The sequence below is a fragment of the Elaeis guineensis genome, chromosome 1, assembly GCF_000442705.2.
Source record: "Elaeis guineensis isolate ETL-2024a chromosome 1, EG11, whole genome shotgun sequence".
Classification (NCBI taxonomy): Eukaryota; Viridiplantae; Streptophyta; class Magnoliopsida; order Arecales; family Arecaceae; genus Elaeis; species Elaeis guineensis.
The window spans coordinates 178,870,643-178,885,709 of NC_025993.2; the positions used below are offsets into that span (position 1 = coordinate 178,870,643).

At 35.5% G+C, this 15,067-nt stretch overlaps 2 protein-coding genes across 3 annotated transcripts; both read left to right on the forward strand.

Moving 5' to 3' along the window:
- The first annotated feature begins 741 nt into the window (after positions 1-741).
- On the forward strand, positions 742-8,762 carry LOC105039852 (uncharacterized). The gene is made up of 3 exons (XM_010916156.4): positions 742-996; positions 1,139-1,229; positions 8,309-8,762. Exons 1-3 carry the CDS (start codon positions 927-929, stop codon positions 8,436-8,438), a joined length of 291 nt encoding a protein of 96 aa, XP_010914458.1. The 5' UTR covers positions 742-926; the 3' UTR covers positions 8,439-8,762.
- Positions 8,763-10,474: 1,712 nt separating this feature from the next.
- On the forward strand, positions 10,475-12,806 carry LOC105039853 (large ribosomal subunit protein eL22z). 2 transcript variants are annotated; one of them, XM_073250506.1, is made up of 4 exons: positions 10,475-10,788; positions 11,861-12,004; positions 12,095-12,185; positions 12,484-12,699. In XM_073250506.1, the coding sequence occupies exons 1-3, from the start codon at positions 10,550-10,552 to the stop codon at positions 12,150-12,152; spliced, it is 441 nt and encodes a 146-aa protein (XP_073106607.1). In that variant the 5' UTR covers positions 10,475-10,549; the 3' UTR covers positions 12,153-12,185; positions 12,484-12,699. The 2 variants fall into 2 exon arrangements, with proteins under 2 accessions (XP_073106607.1, XP_010914459.2); XM_010916157.2 differs by lacking the exons at positions 11,861-12,004; positions 12,095-12,185 and having other exon boundaries at positions 10,481-10,788; positions 12,484-12,806.
- Positions 12,807-15,067: the final 2,261 nt, after the last annotated feature.

The following is a 15,067-nucleotide window of genomic DNA, read 5'->3' on the forward strand; positions in this document are numbered from 1 at the left end:
TATTTTTATTTTAATTAATTTTAAAAATTTTATTTCTTTTAAAATTCATATTATAATTCATTTTTTTTGTTTTTTTAAAATTTTAATTTTTTAATGATATTTTTTATTTTTTTATTTTTTTATTTTTTTGAACATTTTTGGTAAGAATTTGAAATGATGTTTTTGAATTAATTTTAAAATTTTTATTTTTTTAAATTTAAATTTATAATTTTTATTTCTTTCGTATTTCTTTCTTTTTTTCTATGATATTTTTAATTTTTTAAATTTTTAAGATTTTTGTTTAGATATTTTTTTAAAAAAATTAATTTGAAAAAAAATAAATCATTTAAAATTATCTTCTTTATTTGAATTACAAATTTAAATTTTTATATTTTAAATTTCATTGAAAATTAAAATTTTAATTTATTTATTAATTTAAAATTTTAAAATTTATTTTTTCTTCATTCTTTTTTGATTTTTTTTAAATAAAAAATAAAAAAAATTATTTTGAATAGTATTTTTAAAAACATCATTCAAAATATTATTTTTAAAAATATTATTTTAAATATATATATATTTTTTTTGAATGATGTCTATGTGGAAAATTTTGGATGATGTGAAGTATTTTTTTTTTTATATTATTTTTATAAATAAATTAGATTTTATATTAATTATATAAATAATTTTTTTTTATATTATTTAGGAAAAGAGATCGAAAGCGAGACGCTCGGATGTTCAATCCCGTCGGCCCAGGTTTTTTTCGTGCTTTGAAAGAAGCCGTCGTTCCAGGTTGACCGCAACTCCACCGTCAAATCCACGAGGTTGGCAGACGCGCACATCTATAAATAGCTAGCCAAGTTTTCTTTTCCCTCTGTCTTTCTTTCTCTCTCCTCTTCCAAGGTGGGCGAAAAATCAGAAAAGAAAGGAGAAGCGAACCAGAACCAGCAATGGCGGAGAGTCCGAGCACGTTGGAGTCCATCAGGAAGTGGGTCGTGGAGCACAAGCTCCGCACTGTCGGTAATTCTTCGGATCCCTCCCTTCCGTTTTTCTTTTTTGAATTTCTTTTCGTTTAGTCTTTGGGAATTTGGTTGATTAGGGTTTCTGATTTGATTTCCTTTATTTGATGTTATGTGGGTCCCGTTGTGGGAAAAAAAAAAAGGATGCCTTTGGCTCAGCGGAATCGGGAGTTCGATCGCGTACAACTGGTCTCGGCCTAATATGAAAACCAGCGTCAAGATCATCCACGCGAGGTTCGGCTTGAAAAAAATCCTTTTCCCCAAAGGAAACTATTTGTTATTCAATTTTTTAAAATCTGTCCGGCTATTATCTAATGGTGATTATATTGGTGTTTTCTAGTATTTAATATACGAAGAATTCTTGGGTTTCGGATGTTGAGGTCTGACGGGATTTCTAGATGCACTTCTGATTCGGTTTTCTAGCATTATTTTTTTTAAGGAAATGGTTTTTATTTTTATTTTTTTCTTTGTGTGCTGTTCAAAGGTGGAGTTTTGTTTGGGTCAGGGTGGGGTGATGAGATCAGATTTTGAGTATTGATCAAATGATTAAATTTCAGAGTTATGAAAATGGTAGTTCAGCGCTTAGGTTCGTTCTTCCAGGATTACATTATAATTTCCTTTGTGAAGCTTTCTGGTTAGAAGCAGTTTTCATTCTTTGATTTTTAAGGGTTCCAGGTTTAGCAATTCTTGGTTGCATCTTTATAATTTAGCGTGGGAAGGAGTTTGTAGTTTTGGAGGATGATGTAAAATATCCACATTTATGTTATGATTCAATGCTTGCAGTGAACTTGCAAGAAAAATAAGAAATTGACCGGTGCACATAGAATTCTGTGCTTCAATTGACATTCTTAATTTTAAAGGAAAATAATTGATGCTAGGAGGAACCGATGCTTCATGGTTGTTTCTTTTTTTTTAATAACATTTCTATATTCTTCTCCTATACGCTAAAATTTGTTAGTAATAGTATATGTAACTTTGGTCCATTTAGTCTTACAAGTCATTTGAACAATAGGGGTAATTTGCAGATACAAATAGCCCAATTATTTTTCAGTTTCATTATCATGTTGCATGCTGTGTGTCTGTCCATTTTTTTAGTTGGTAACTTCATGCTTTTTAGTCTGGTAAATCATCCGAATGTTGGAACACAACTCATGTTTGCCTTCCTACTTTTTTGTGTTTATTATCACTTTAATCATCAAAAATGGTAATTCTATCATTCCTTACTTTTTTGCATGTGTCATCTGATACTTTTTTTTGCATTGGTGCCTCTCCTTTAAATCTTGGTCTAGGTTCTAGCATTATGCTTCTAATTTTAACCTAAAGTAACTAAATGCTAGATCAAAAGGATGCTTTTATGGATGTAGGATCATTTACAATCAATGGATCTGCTGAACTTCTCTAAACCATGCTTTTAGTCATCCAATGTATATCATATCAATGCAAATGATGAAGGTATCACTTGTTTTAACACTGCTAAAGTTCTAATGATGGTAAAACCTTCCTATCCTGTTGTGCATTAGTCCAATCAAAGTTTTTAGGATTAATAATGCCCATCCTGTATGCCTAAGTATGAAGACTTGGGAATGCAAATGTTAAATGGTCATACAGAATTAAAGCACTGGGTATCGAGTATAAAATCTTGCATATATGGAAAAGTAGTGAAATCCTAGGCTCATTTGTCAAGAGATTTCCCCTATTATGATTGAATATACTTTTACTATAGCTCATGTTTGTGATAGGATTTTTTGGCTAAAAACAATATGTGAGGATATTACTGCATATTCTGAGATGAAAACAGAGTTAGAGATTTTTTTCCCATGGTTCATGAGCAACCACTTCACCTCAGTTTACAAGTGTATCTAAAAAGAGTAGACTATGTAGTTGTACATGAAATAATTCTATAGCGATGTTTTAAGTTTTGTCTGAAAACTGTTCATTTTGAGTGGAATGGATCAGATTTAACTAGTATTTATATGATAATAGTAAAGTGATACACGGGTATTAGGGGTGACATTCTGTATTGACACATAAGATTATAGGATAATGCCCCGCAATGCGACATGTCAGGTTTTATTTTTTTTTTTAAATAAGAAATAAAAACACAAATAGTATGATTAAAAAATAAAAATATTTTAAATTATTATCTATCTATCTATATAATAATAGTAAAGCGATACACGGGTATTAGAGGTGGCATTCCATGTTGATACGTAAGATTATAGGATAATCTCCCACAACGCCATGTGTCAAGTTTTATTTTTTAATTTTTTATATTTTTTAAATAAAAAATAAAAACATAAATAATATTATAAAAAAATAAAAAATATTTTAAATTATTATAACTTAGTTTTATTTAAAAAAAAGAAGCAGATAGAGTCGCGGTCGTCGAAAGTCAGAACCCTTTGCTTGATGGACTCTGCAAAGATGGATTGGTTCAAGAAGCAATGAAGCTATTCGGGTTAATACGTGAGAAAGGAGCAATCCCTGAGGTTGTGATTTACACGGCAGTTGTGGAAGGCTTCTGCAAGCAAACAAAGTTTAACGATGCAAAGAAGATTTTAAAATGAGATATATGGAATGCTTTTAGCTATGCAATTTTGATTCAAAGCTTGTGCAAAGGGGGGAAATTGGAGGATTCTGTTGAGTACTGCATGGAGATGTTGGATCTCAGGTATTTACCAAATGCAGCAACCTTCATTGGTTTGAGAGGCCATCTTTGGAAAGAAGAACTTTTAGAGATCCTTTTGATCTCATCATGCGATTAATTAATGAGAGCAACTTTTAATGTAAAATGTTGTCATTATTGTCAATTAAATCCCCACAACGCGGGGCTTGAGTGCTAGTCTAGTATTGACCACAATTATGGAGTTTCTTCATTTTCACTTAATCTTGGCCATTTTGGATGAGATGGAACAACTTTATTTTGAAAGTAGTTCAAACTGTCCATAGTTTAGGAATTTCATCGGTTGTTTTGAAGCATGTTTCTGAGCTTAAAATCATATTCTAATATATCTAAAAATACTTTAATGTTGGGATTCCAGACATTTAAGAAACACATGTCTATAGAGAAATTGCTATCAGTGTTATAACTGTATAGAGGCTAAGAAAGATATTGTAGACCTTAGAGTTTGTGCAAAAATCACTTCGATATGGAAGGAATATATTTTGTAAAAGTAGGATTCTTTCCTATTATTTGTTAAGATTCTCATCAAAGAAAGATCATCTTTATTTTTTCCGTTTTTCCAGTTATTTTGCATTTTTATTTTTGAAACCATTTTGATAAGTTTACTGGCAGTGACCACCAAAATTATGTGACACATCCAAAGTTCCAGACAATTCTATGTATTCTAATTTCTAAAATAATGCTATATATGTTTTCTCTTGACTTAATTCCTTTTTTAAATGAAACTGTTGAGACTAGAATTGAAAATGTTGTAGTTAAATGTCTGAGATGAAATGTCATGCTGATGTTTGGAACTTTGCATATAAACTGTGAGGTTAGACCGCTGGAGTGTTGCAAAACATTTGCACCAAGATAATAAACTAGAACACAATCCTGTATCAAAATCAACAAGGAAAGGCCCAGTCATGCACTTTTGATCGGTGTATGTACCATGAAAGTGCAAGAAGCACAGCTAATGTTCTGTTGCAGATATTCCTTAGTCCTTACTGCAAGTGCTGATTTTTCAATTTTGAGCTGTTTCGTAGCAAGGAAAGTTGCTTAAAAAGTGGAAGATAAATTAAAGCTAACTTGTTTTGATGTGGGGAATTGTGTTATTATATGGGTGATTAGGACTATAGATGAAATCATTGGGGAAGAGAACAACTCAGAAGTCCAAGAAATAAACATTCACAGAAGGAATTATTAGATGAAGGAGCATTATTCATTTGACATGTTATAAAAGGAGAGCAAGCACAGTAGAGGCTTGGGGCATAATTGAACTACGTTTTATTGACAGGTAGACTTTATGCATTGCTGATATAATGTAGTGTTGAAAACCTTGTCCCAGTGGAGCGGGTTGAGAAGATGCATTTTGTGTTCTAAAGGATTTTCATTTGCATTTTGCTGCTTGTTTTCATGATCTACAAGAAGATGCGTCAGTTTTTGCATTTATGCTTTACAGTGGATCCATAACGATGAATACAGCCATATTGTTTTTTTGTATTGCTTAGTTTCATAATTTAGTACTAGAAAAGAAAAAGATCTTTCATTGAAGATTTTCTACTTCTTTGATTTTCCATTCATAGTCACGTGCTTTTGCTTTGAAGGTAAAGTCTGTATTTGTGCCTGCCTGCCCTATGACTAAGCAGGTTCAGCAAACCTGCTGTGCATGCATGTTACATCTAGGTCTAAGCTAGTCCTACCATCAGACTATCTGTTTTCTTCTTCACCTTTCCATCCTGTGGTATGAAATGTACCGCTCACATGGATTTGCTTTTCATTGGAAGCAAGATAGGAACCCTTTGACCTTTTGTATTGGCTGGTGTGTTACTTTATGCACTTTTCCATCTTCTAGAAAAAATCCATTTGGGGGACTAATTCTCAAAATCACCTATCTGTACATCCGAGAGCACCCAAGAATCCCACAATCAGCAAGCATCAAACAATGAAAGATCATGCAACCAATTTCCTGTTTAGTTTTTTAAATTTTATTGAAAACCACAAAACAATCTTAACATTTTGCCTTTTATTTTTTCCTATTAACCCTTATTGGGCAACACAGATGACTATTATTTTAGGCCTTTATATTATTTACCATTGCATCATTGAGCACATGTAGGGCTTGAAATGGGCCAGGGCCGCCTAGCTTTGGGTCAAACCTTAGGCCAGTTTTGAGACTGTTCTGGTTGGGCTTGAGTCTAAAAATAGCCCTCGGATAAATTTTGGGCTAGGCTCAGGTCCATGATTGGTCCAACCCAAGCCTAGAACTGGGCCAAGTCTGACCCAAATTCATTATTAGAATCTTTTGCCAATAATCAGTTGGGTCAGGTCCAGGCATTTTGGGCCAATCAGGCCAATAATTTTGGGTCAAATGGGCCAATTCGGGTAGGGCCTAGCCTTCAGCCCAAACAGGCCTATTCGGGCCGTGCTCCACTAGGCCTTCATGCTGGGCTCGGGCTTGGGATGGTATTTGGGGAAAAGAAAAAGGGGCCTAAGCTCAACACGGAGTTGAAAACTTTTTCAGGGCAGCTCGGGCAGGTGTGTGGCCTAGCTTGGCTTGGCCCAATTCCAATCCTAGTCAAATGTAGAGACGCAATTTTGATTAGGCTTGTGACTAGACTGCACAATTTCCAGGCTAGCAAAAGTCTTTTCAATCTTGTTTAGTTCTTTTGTTTAATTGTCTGATGGAATTAATCTATACAAAATTTGGTTTGAATCTTCTAGGCCACATTTTTTGACAAATAAGCTGACAAACTGACATCAATTAGATTTGTTATATAGGTCATTGATGCATGATACAAAAGTCAGTGGGTTTATCTGTACATGAAACTCTGTGATATGTCTTTCACTATATATGGTTCATTTTCTTTCAGGATGTCTCTTGCTTTGTGATAGAGTTATGGTTTACAAACTTCAACCAATACTGAAATCTTTTGTGGACATAGACTTTGTACCAAAAAAAAGGTTAATATCATGACTTATGAACCCGGATAAGATGGCCATGGTAGTTACATTGCTTTTAGGATGTGCAAGAATTACATTAATGCATACTCTGGCATCCAGGAAAGATATCATAGGCCATATTCCATTCTGCTTGGGGCAAGAAGGGTATTGTCATACTTGAATTCCAGTTCTGTACAATCTATTATGCTTGATGCATCTAAGTGCCTATGGTTCTGTCTTCAGATTAAAGTTTTGGACTGGGCCTTGTGGAGAGTGAAACAGCTCGAATAGCCAGCATACAAGTTTGTTCTTTAGTATTATCACGGGCATGATATTTTAAGGGTTCCTCCCATTATTCCTTGCCTTGACATAGAAATCTCATGGGGAGGATCAAGGCAGTCATATGATTAATTATCATCCCTAAACAGATTCGAGTGAGTGATAGGTGGATTTGAGCAATAGATTTTTCAGTTTCTTTTTTCTTTTTTCGCATTTAATAAAAGTGATAAGGGGATTCCATTACTCAAAAGAGTTCATCAACCTCTCTTGTGCTGCTGAGTCATGGAGGCTGATTTTATTTGGATAAATGAAACATATGGTCAGCCTCCTAAGGCTGTAAATTTGGCCACAAACACACTATATTTGCTATTGAAACAGAAGCCTCTTAATATGCATCTTTTAGCCCCATATTAAGAAATAAATTATGATGAAATTATGCAAATGCTCAAATGATTATAGCATCTTCAACACATGATACAAGTTATTTATTGTGAGCATTATCATTTGTTCAACAAAGCTTTCTAAGATACAAGCTGTGCATCAGAGCCAAGTTTGTTTCATTCAATTATTGAGGCCGTGTACACCCACTGCTTTATAGCTAATTTCTATGGCACTTGGGACTAATGACTAATAAAGGTTATTGACATCAATGGGAATGGAATGGTACAAGAAGATTTATGGTGTTCAGAGTTCTGTTTATTCACATTGTCACTTGTAACCTTCAGCCCATGGGATTTTATAACAAGCACTTGATTTTATTTTTCACTGAGCAAAATAGGATTCGTCCGGATGCAGGATTCAGATGACATCACACATTTGTTTCTTAAGGAGCCAGGAACATTTTGATCTGATCTCGCTTTCTGTGATGATTTTACTCTCTCTCTCTCTCTCTCTCTCTCTCTCTCTCTCTCTCTCTACCTGTAGCAAGTGTGGAAGCTATGCTGTTTTAAACTGAACATCATGGAATCTGGTGAAACATTGTGTTTTTCGTTTTTAACAATTTTGCAAATACTTTTGCAGTGTTACTCTGGAGAGTGCTCGTTCAATTTTAATTTCTGTTGTTTCCTTAGTGCTAAACTGTGAATGAACTGTCCAACTTTCTTCCTGATTTATTAAAACTTAAAAAATTAGGACGAGGTCTAATCTATGTTTCCCCCCACAAGAAAAGAAAGGACTTAATGCCAGTTTTTAACTGCTGTGGAATATGACTAGAATGGCATATCTTCATTCTTGGAATTATAATGCTTGAAAGCTGCATGATGCTAGCTTCCCCATCTCAATTCTCAAATTAGGTAAAATATTTAGTCAGCTGAATCATACAAATTCTAATAAGTTTCTATAAAGTCCTTGTCAAGATCTTCTAGCATGTGTATATCAATAATAAACTTTGGCCTCAACTGTCCTGACTCATTATAAATTTGTCTTGCAGGCTGCACGCTCAGGCTCTTACCCTGGCTGCCTTAGCTGGAGCTGCGGTGGTTGAGTACTATGACCATTCAAAAGGATCGAAGGTGGATAAATATGCAAATCAATTCTTAGCGCACTCGCAAAAAGATTGAAGATACATGGCTACCACTTTCTTCGTTGCTTCATTCATTGGATCTACCATACAATTTCATCGGACACAGACACCATTGATGTTGATTTTTGGTTAGAATGAGCAGGCCTGCCATGAGTGACTTGTGTCACAGATATCCTAGACTAATTAATATGGCTTTAAAATCATTTAGTATTCAAGGCATAAATATAGTTAAAAAAGTCAAAAAGTGCGATTATGTGGGATGCACTAAACACGGATCATATATTGTTTGTTGATTGTTGATGGAAACAAATTGATAGTTATTATATGTTGAATTGTTAACATGGTGCTATCTTTTCCCGAATGTCTAAGAACCCTGATTCTTATTGGGATAACACACAGGATGGCACTTTTACCCTCTTGGTTTAAGACCTAAGTCAGATGTTTGGAATTTTTTTGTTAATTTGGCCTTTTTTTCTCTTTAATTCAAACTTCAGACGGTAAAGTTCTTTGTCTTTGTCTCTTGGTCAATCTGCAAGTGTTGCTCTGGTTGCTCTGATTGCATGAATCGCTTATGTGATACAGGGTGTTTCTTTTGGCCGAAAAGATCTTCTAGTCGGATTCATGAGTTCATCGCAAGCACCTTATTTGAAATTGCTGTAGTCTGATTCTGTAAGTTAGGCTTGCGAATGATGCATCACCGTAATATTGCTGCAAGATCTTGTTGTCAACCTATTAACAAGAAAAAATTATCTATAGATCCTTCATTGGATCCAAAATTATTTTTAAGTCTCTGAATTTTTTAGATGGAATAAAAAGTCCCTGGAGTAATCCAAAATTATTTTTAGACCCTTGTCGTCGCTTGCTGCACTTTAACTCCATATAAGTGACCAAACTGGATGGTTTTGATTACACAGATTCGTATTCAGATTACATAGATTTATGCTCAAGTTATACAGGTTTATGTTCAGATTATACATATTCCTGTGTAACCTGAATATAAATCTGTATAACTTGAGCATAAATCTGTGTAACCAATTGTCAAAATTATGTAACCAGAACTATTCAAGGGCAGTTTGGTGTTAAAAGGCAGTAGGTGATGGCAGGGATCTAAAAATAATTTCATGTCAGTCTGGGGATTTTTTAATCCATCTGAAAATCCGAGACTTAAAAATAATTTTAGATGCAATGAGGGATCTATACATAATTTTTCCTATTAACAAAGATGAATCTTTGGTGAAAAGGATTTTAGGTTTCATGGGCTCAAGCCCATGATAACCAGTCTCTTCGTATTTATCAATTTGCTAAATCATAAATAAATTGCACACTGACATCTAGCTGAATTCATTCCCAACACAATTTGTTCCGGAACTAAAACCGTGCAAACAAGAAATGTCATACCAATGGTTATCTAATTAATCCTGGCATGTGTTCAATCTCTTCACCTTCTGCGCCTTTTAAGATGTGTATCTTGACATGGATACAGGCTTACCCTAGTGGGTCTATCTTTTGTTCACATCACAGATTCTGGGTTCAACTTTTGGATAGTTTCAATTTTTGGATGGTGCATCCCTAATTGTTCTGTTTTGATTTTTTATTTAGATTATTTTTTTCTTCCTATGAGATCGGATCAGTCCATTTTAAATATATTTTAGATTTTTATAAATATTAGCCTAGTCTGATTTGATTTTATTGATTATATTGGTTCAATTTATGAATTCTATAAAATTTTGAGATCTAATCATCCAAATAAATCTTAAATAAGATTATAATTATCGGGATAAAAATGACTTAAGAAATACAAATACAAATCCATATGGCATACAAATTAGACTTGCTCGACATGATTCATGAAACCCAACGAATGTGGCTAGAGCGGTCCAAAGCTGGCCAAGCCAGATCACCGGGGCGTTAGCCCATGCAATGCAAATTTATAATGCCCCGCGGAGCACCATAACAAAGGAGGGGTTCCCTTCCATCTCCCACAGCCTTCCCATCAAATGGATGGTGGATGATCTCCCAGTTCCTGCGGGACATCCTATCGTTCTGTGGTTTAAATTGGAGAAGCCGCTGGCATGCTGCTTTCTTTTCTGAAAACCCTAACCTTACACTGAACGTCGCGCCGCCGAGGTCCGGAGAGCAAGAGAGGAGATGAGTCGCGGGGCGAGCGGGGTGGCGGCGAAGGGAGGGAAGAAGAAAGGGTCGACGTTTACGATCGACTGCGCGAAGCCGGTGGAGGACAAGATCATGGAGATCGCCTCCCTCGAGAAGTTCCTCCAGGAGCGCATCAAGGTCGCCGGCGGCAAGGCCGGTGCCCTAGGCGACCAGGTCGCCGTTACACGCGACAAGTCCAAGATCACCGTCACCTCTGAGGGCCCCTTCTCCAAGCGGTAACTCCACCCCCCCTTTTTTCTTTCATACGCGTCCTCTGTCTCTCGATCTCGATCACCCACGCTTTTCTAGAAAGTCTTGCGTTTCTGGATCAGTTCAAATTAATGTAATGGTTACCAGCGTTAGGGTTTACCTTAGATTCATTCTTTGTACATATGTTATTAAAGATTTAGCCTTTTTGTGGATCTGCCTTGTTTGACAGGGTTGATATTTGTTTATGATTTGGGTTATTTTGGGGTGATTTGCAAGTTCTTATAGAGAGCTCAAAAACCCACTCTATGTCCGTTATTATTATCATTATTGTTATTATTGTTTAAATTTGCAACAGTATTGATCTCATTGTTGTTTGAGGTTTGTGTTGATTGGTTTTGTTGGTTTGCATGCATTCCATAGTAATTGAAGTAATGAATGTCAGCACGCTTTGCTGAATACACCTACCGAAACGTGTAGTTTCAATCATGAAAGTTATGGACATAAGTAATTGGAAATTATGAACGGAAATTTTCGTTTGCATAACTAAAGTTAAAAATTCTGTCATTTTGTTATTGGTCATCGTGTGTGGCCAATATGATCTAAGCTTGTGTTTTTGTGCTTTTAAAGTTTTCGGTTGGTGCCTGATTTCCTAATAGGATGCAAGTCGATATGGTTGTATTGGTTGACAAATTCTGCAGGAGCATCATTTATAACTTTCAGGAAGGTTCTTTTGGGTTGAGGTTGTCTTGTTAATTATATAAAAGCTTCCATGAATGGCATCATCCAGTGGGGAACAGGTTTGGTTCCCTTCTATCTGGTTCCTTTGGAATCATGTGATATTTTTAGGTATTTATGATACTGATGATATGGCACGTTGATCTGTAAATGGGCTGCATGTATACTTTATTCATGTATTTTTCCCCTGTTCTTAGAGAGGCCATGCCTAGCTATGAGTTATATAGCTTTATATTCATCTTTCTAGCCTGCTATTGTAAGAAAAGGAGGTTGTGGAAGATATTATCGTTACCATATGAAATTATTAATGTTTCAAGATAAAATGATTTGCTGCTAATGTGGGGAGAGATGGAATCAGGACAGGTTAAAAGATGGAGTGAAAAATGAGGGTTCTGCGAGCATATCATCGTTATGTGCAGCTATCTATGCTCCAAAATTAGATCAGATGCAGCATAAGGGGAGAGTTGAGACTGGGACTTCGGGCAAAATGGTGAATTGGAGAAAAGAGTGGGTTTCTGTGCTTTGAGGTTGAACTTCAATCAGTTTTCATCCTTCAAGGTTGAACTTATATTAGTTGAGTTGGAAAATCGATGCTAGAGTATTCAAGGACAATCTACTCACTCCAGAATTGAAGGTGATTGCTGAATCCTCTTGAAGGCTTGAAGCTTTCTGGTCTTGCTACAGAATGGTAACATACTACCATTTCCTTTTAGACCCTGTAACATACTGCTTTGCCTTCATTACTATACTTTGAAGGAGAATGGACATAATTGATTGAAAACTTACGGTTGGTTACCCTTTGTGTGTTTTTGAAAACATAACTAGGTGTAATTTTGTTTATCTGATGTAGTTTGCTCGGTACTTTATTTTCCAAAGTTTCACTTTGTCTTAATAAACTAGAATTCGTTGGTAAAGTTCTCTAGAGTCTTCGTTCTCTAGAGTCTTCATAATCCATCCGTCTGATTCAGCATTTTTTCCCCGCAAAGGTATTTGAAGTACCTGACGAAGAAATACTTGAAGAAACACAATGTGCGGGATTGGCTTCGAGTGATTGCATCCAACAAAGATCGCAGTGTTTATGAGCTGCGATACTTCAATATTGCGGAGAATGAGGGGGAGGAGGAAGATTAATTGTCTTTTCCAGTTCTATATGCTATGCTTGTTTCAGTTAAATTTTGAGGTTTTAGAAGGTTTCTTTTTCATCTGAGGCTGCCATATTGGAACTCTATATTCCTGTCTTTGCATTTATATGACTAGAATTTGTAAGCTTCTAATTACCAGGAATCAAATTGTGTTGGTATTGCCGTTACATCTTTGATCGGTGTTTTTGTTTATGCCGGAAAAAACTGTGCATTTCCCCAATATCAAGTTCATTGTGGATGTCTTTTTTGATTTCAAATCGGTTGGCTGATAAGTGGGAGACCCAAAATCTCTTGATAGCTGGAGGAGTAACCGGAACCAGGTGTGGGTGAAAGAACAAATTAACGATCTGGCTAAGTAAGGACTTTGTGTACTGCTTGTGATAACTAAGATTTAGAGCCCATGCAGCATAACAAGTGCTAAGGGTTGTCATTGGCGATGGCTCTACTCCGAATGCTAAAGAGATACGGACTATGCTAAGAAAGATTTTTGCCTAGGTTCCTAATGCTTGTTGGTTTCTTGCAAATTTGTTGACTGAAACTTGTATTGCAAGTTCGATGAGAGAAGTGATGGTCTAGCTTTCTGCTACAATTACCTGTCGCTATCCAAGTCGGATGATCCATAGTTTGGCTCCAAACTTGGAACGGTCTAGAAATTCTGCATCGAGGGCATAGTTTGATTAAGAACGCTAGATGTTCCAAATTTTTAATCTAGTAGGTGGGTAATTGGGGTGTTATTGGATGCCCAAATGGACTGTTGGACCTGCCAAGGCATGCTTACAGGAGAGCTTTGTGGCCTCTTTCGTGTGATCTGGAATGCTTCATATCCAAATCTGTTCGTTTTTGTCGTTTTTGTATTAGTATATATTGATCCAAAAAGTGAATTCTGGTTTATATATTTAATATTCTTGGTTGAAATACTTTTCAAGCAGCATATTAAATGATGCACTTAAAGTATGTCGGCTATCGTTGTTTGTATCAAGGCACTGGCGTCGGCGTAGTTTTGTTCTTTTGAGAAAAAAAGGAAGGAGATCCATCAGCATATAATTATGTGTCCATGATTTTGAGATGCATTATCCAAGAATCTAATTTAGAACCTCTAGTTGCTAAGTAGAGGGATGCGACCAGAGTATTCTTAATTTTTCTTTTACTGACTCAAGCAATTCTTTAATTGTCAAATATAAAATCAAGATCTAAATCGATTCTAAATCTTATTTTGCTATGTTGGGCCCTTTTTTGGGGTAAGAGGAGTTTTACAAAAATCTTTCCAAAAAACATCTGCCTATATTAAAAACAAAAGGGGATCAGGGAGATCATGGACAAGAACCTGTCGTCGTCGTCATCCTTCTTTTTCTTTTTTCTTTTTCTTTTTTTTGTTCAAGGACAAACAAGGTTAACCACTCTGTCGGCTAATTATCTTCATTGTATGCATGAAAAATAGAACAAGATAACCAAATAGCCATGAGACACAAGTGGTGCAAGCCTGTGTATGAAGAGCTACATGTATCCAAGAAATAATGATAGAAAATGTCATAGATTCACAACCTAAAAGCTCACGGTACCGAAAGGACTAGCAGCCCGAGCTAATAAACTTATGTGATATATTTTTATTAGTCAACGTGGGATCATAACAATCTCCTCTAGCAATTAACCTCATGATGCCCTTATTATGGTTGGCTCTTACTTGAGAGAGGAGGGTTCCATCCATGGCCCAGATCCTACTCCACCCTATTAGATGTCTAGATCTTTCACTCCACCCTATTAGATGTCTAGATCTTTCACGACTCTGATAAGTTGTAACCCTCTATGAGGGACCCACATGACTAAGGTTGTGACACGTAATGGATTTGATTTTGACACCATTTATTAGAGAGTCACCATCCAAAAATAATGTGTCAGGAGGACTAGCCTAAGCTAATAAACCCATGTAGCACCTTTTTTATTAGACAATGAATAACAATGACATCATGCTGTCATAAATTTGCTCAAAACTTTAGGATCCAAGCTATGAATGGCAACGAGCATGATACTTGCAAATTTTACGCTACCTATATCTAGATTCATTTAAAATCCTACTATCCAAATCCATCGCAAATTCGATTAAAAAGTCATCCAGAAATTTCAAATTGGTCCCATAAAAAAAAAAAAGATAAATCCATTACGTATTCAAACTCACCCAATTGATGTTTATTTAGACTGAGTTATTTGGAGTGGGTTAGCTGTTTGACTTAGAATTATAAGGAAATAAAAAGAAACCTTTTTGTTTTTGTTTTTTTTTTTTTTGGGGGGTGGGGGGCGGTAGCCAGCATAATGATCTGAATATAATTAACATGGAATAAAAATTAATAATATAACTAATAAGACATCAAACTACAATCAATAATACATGGTAGATGTTGGATGTCCTTAAGGTTTGGGATTCAAATCCCCT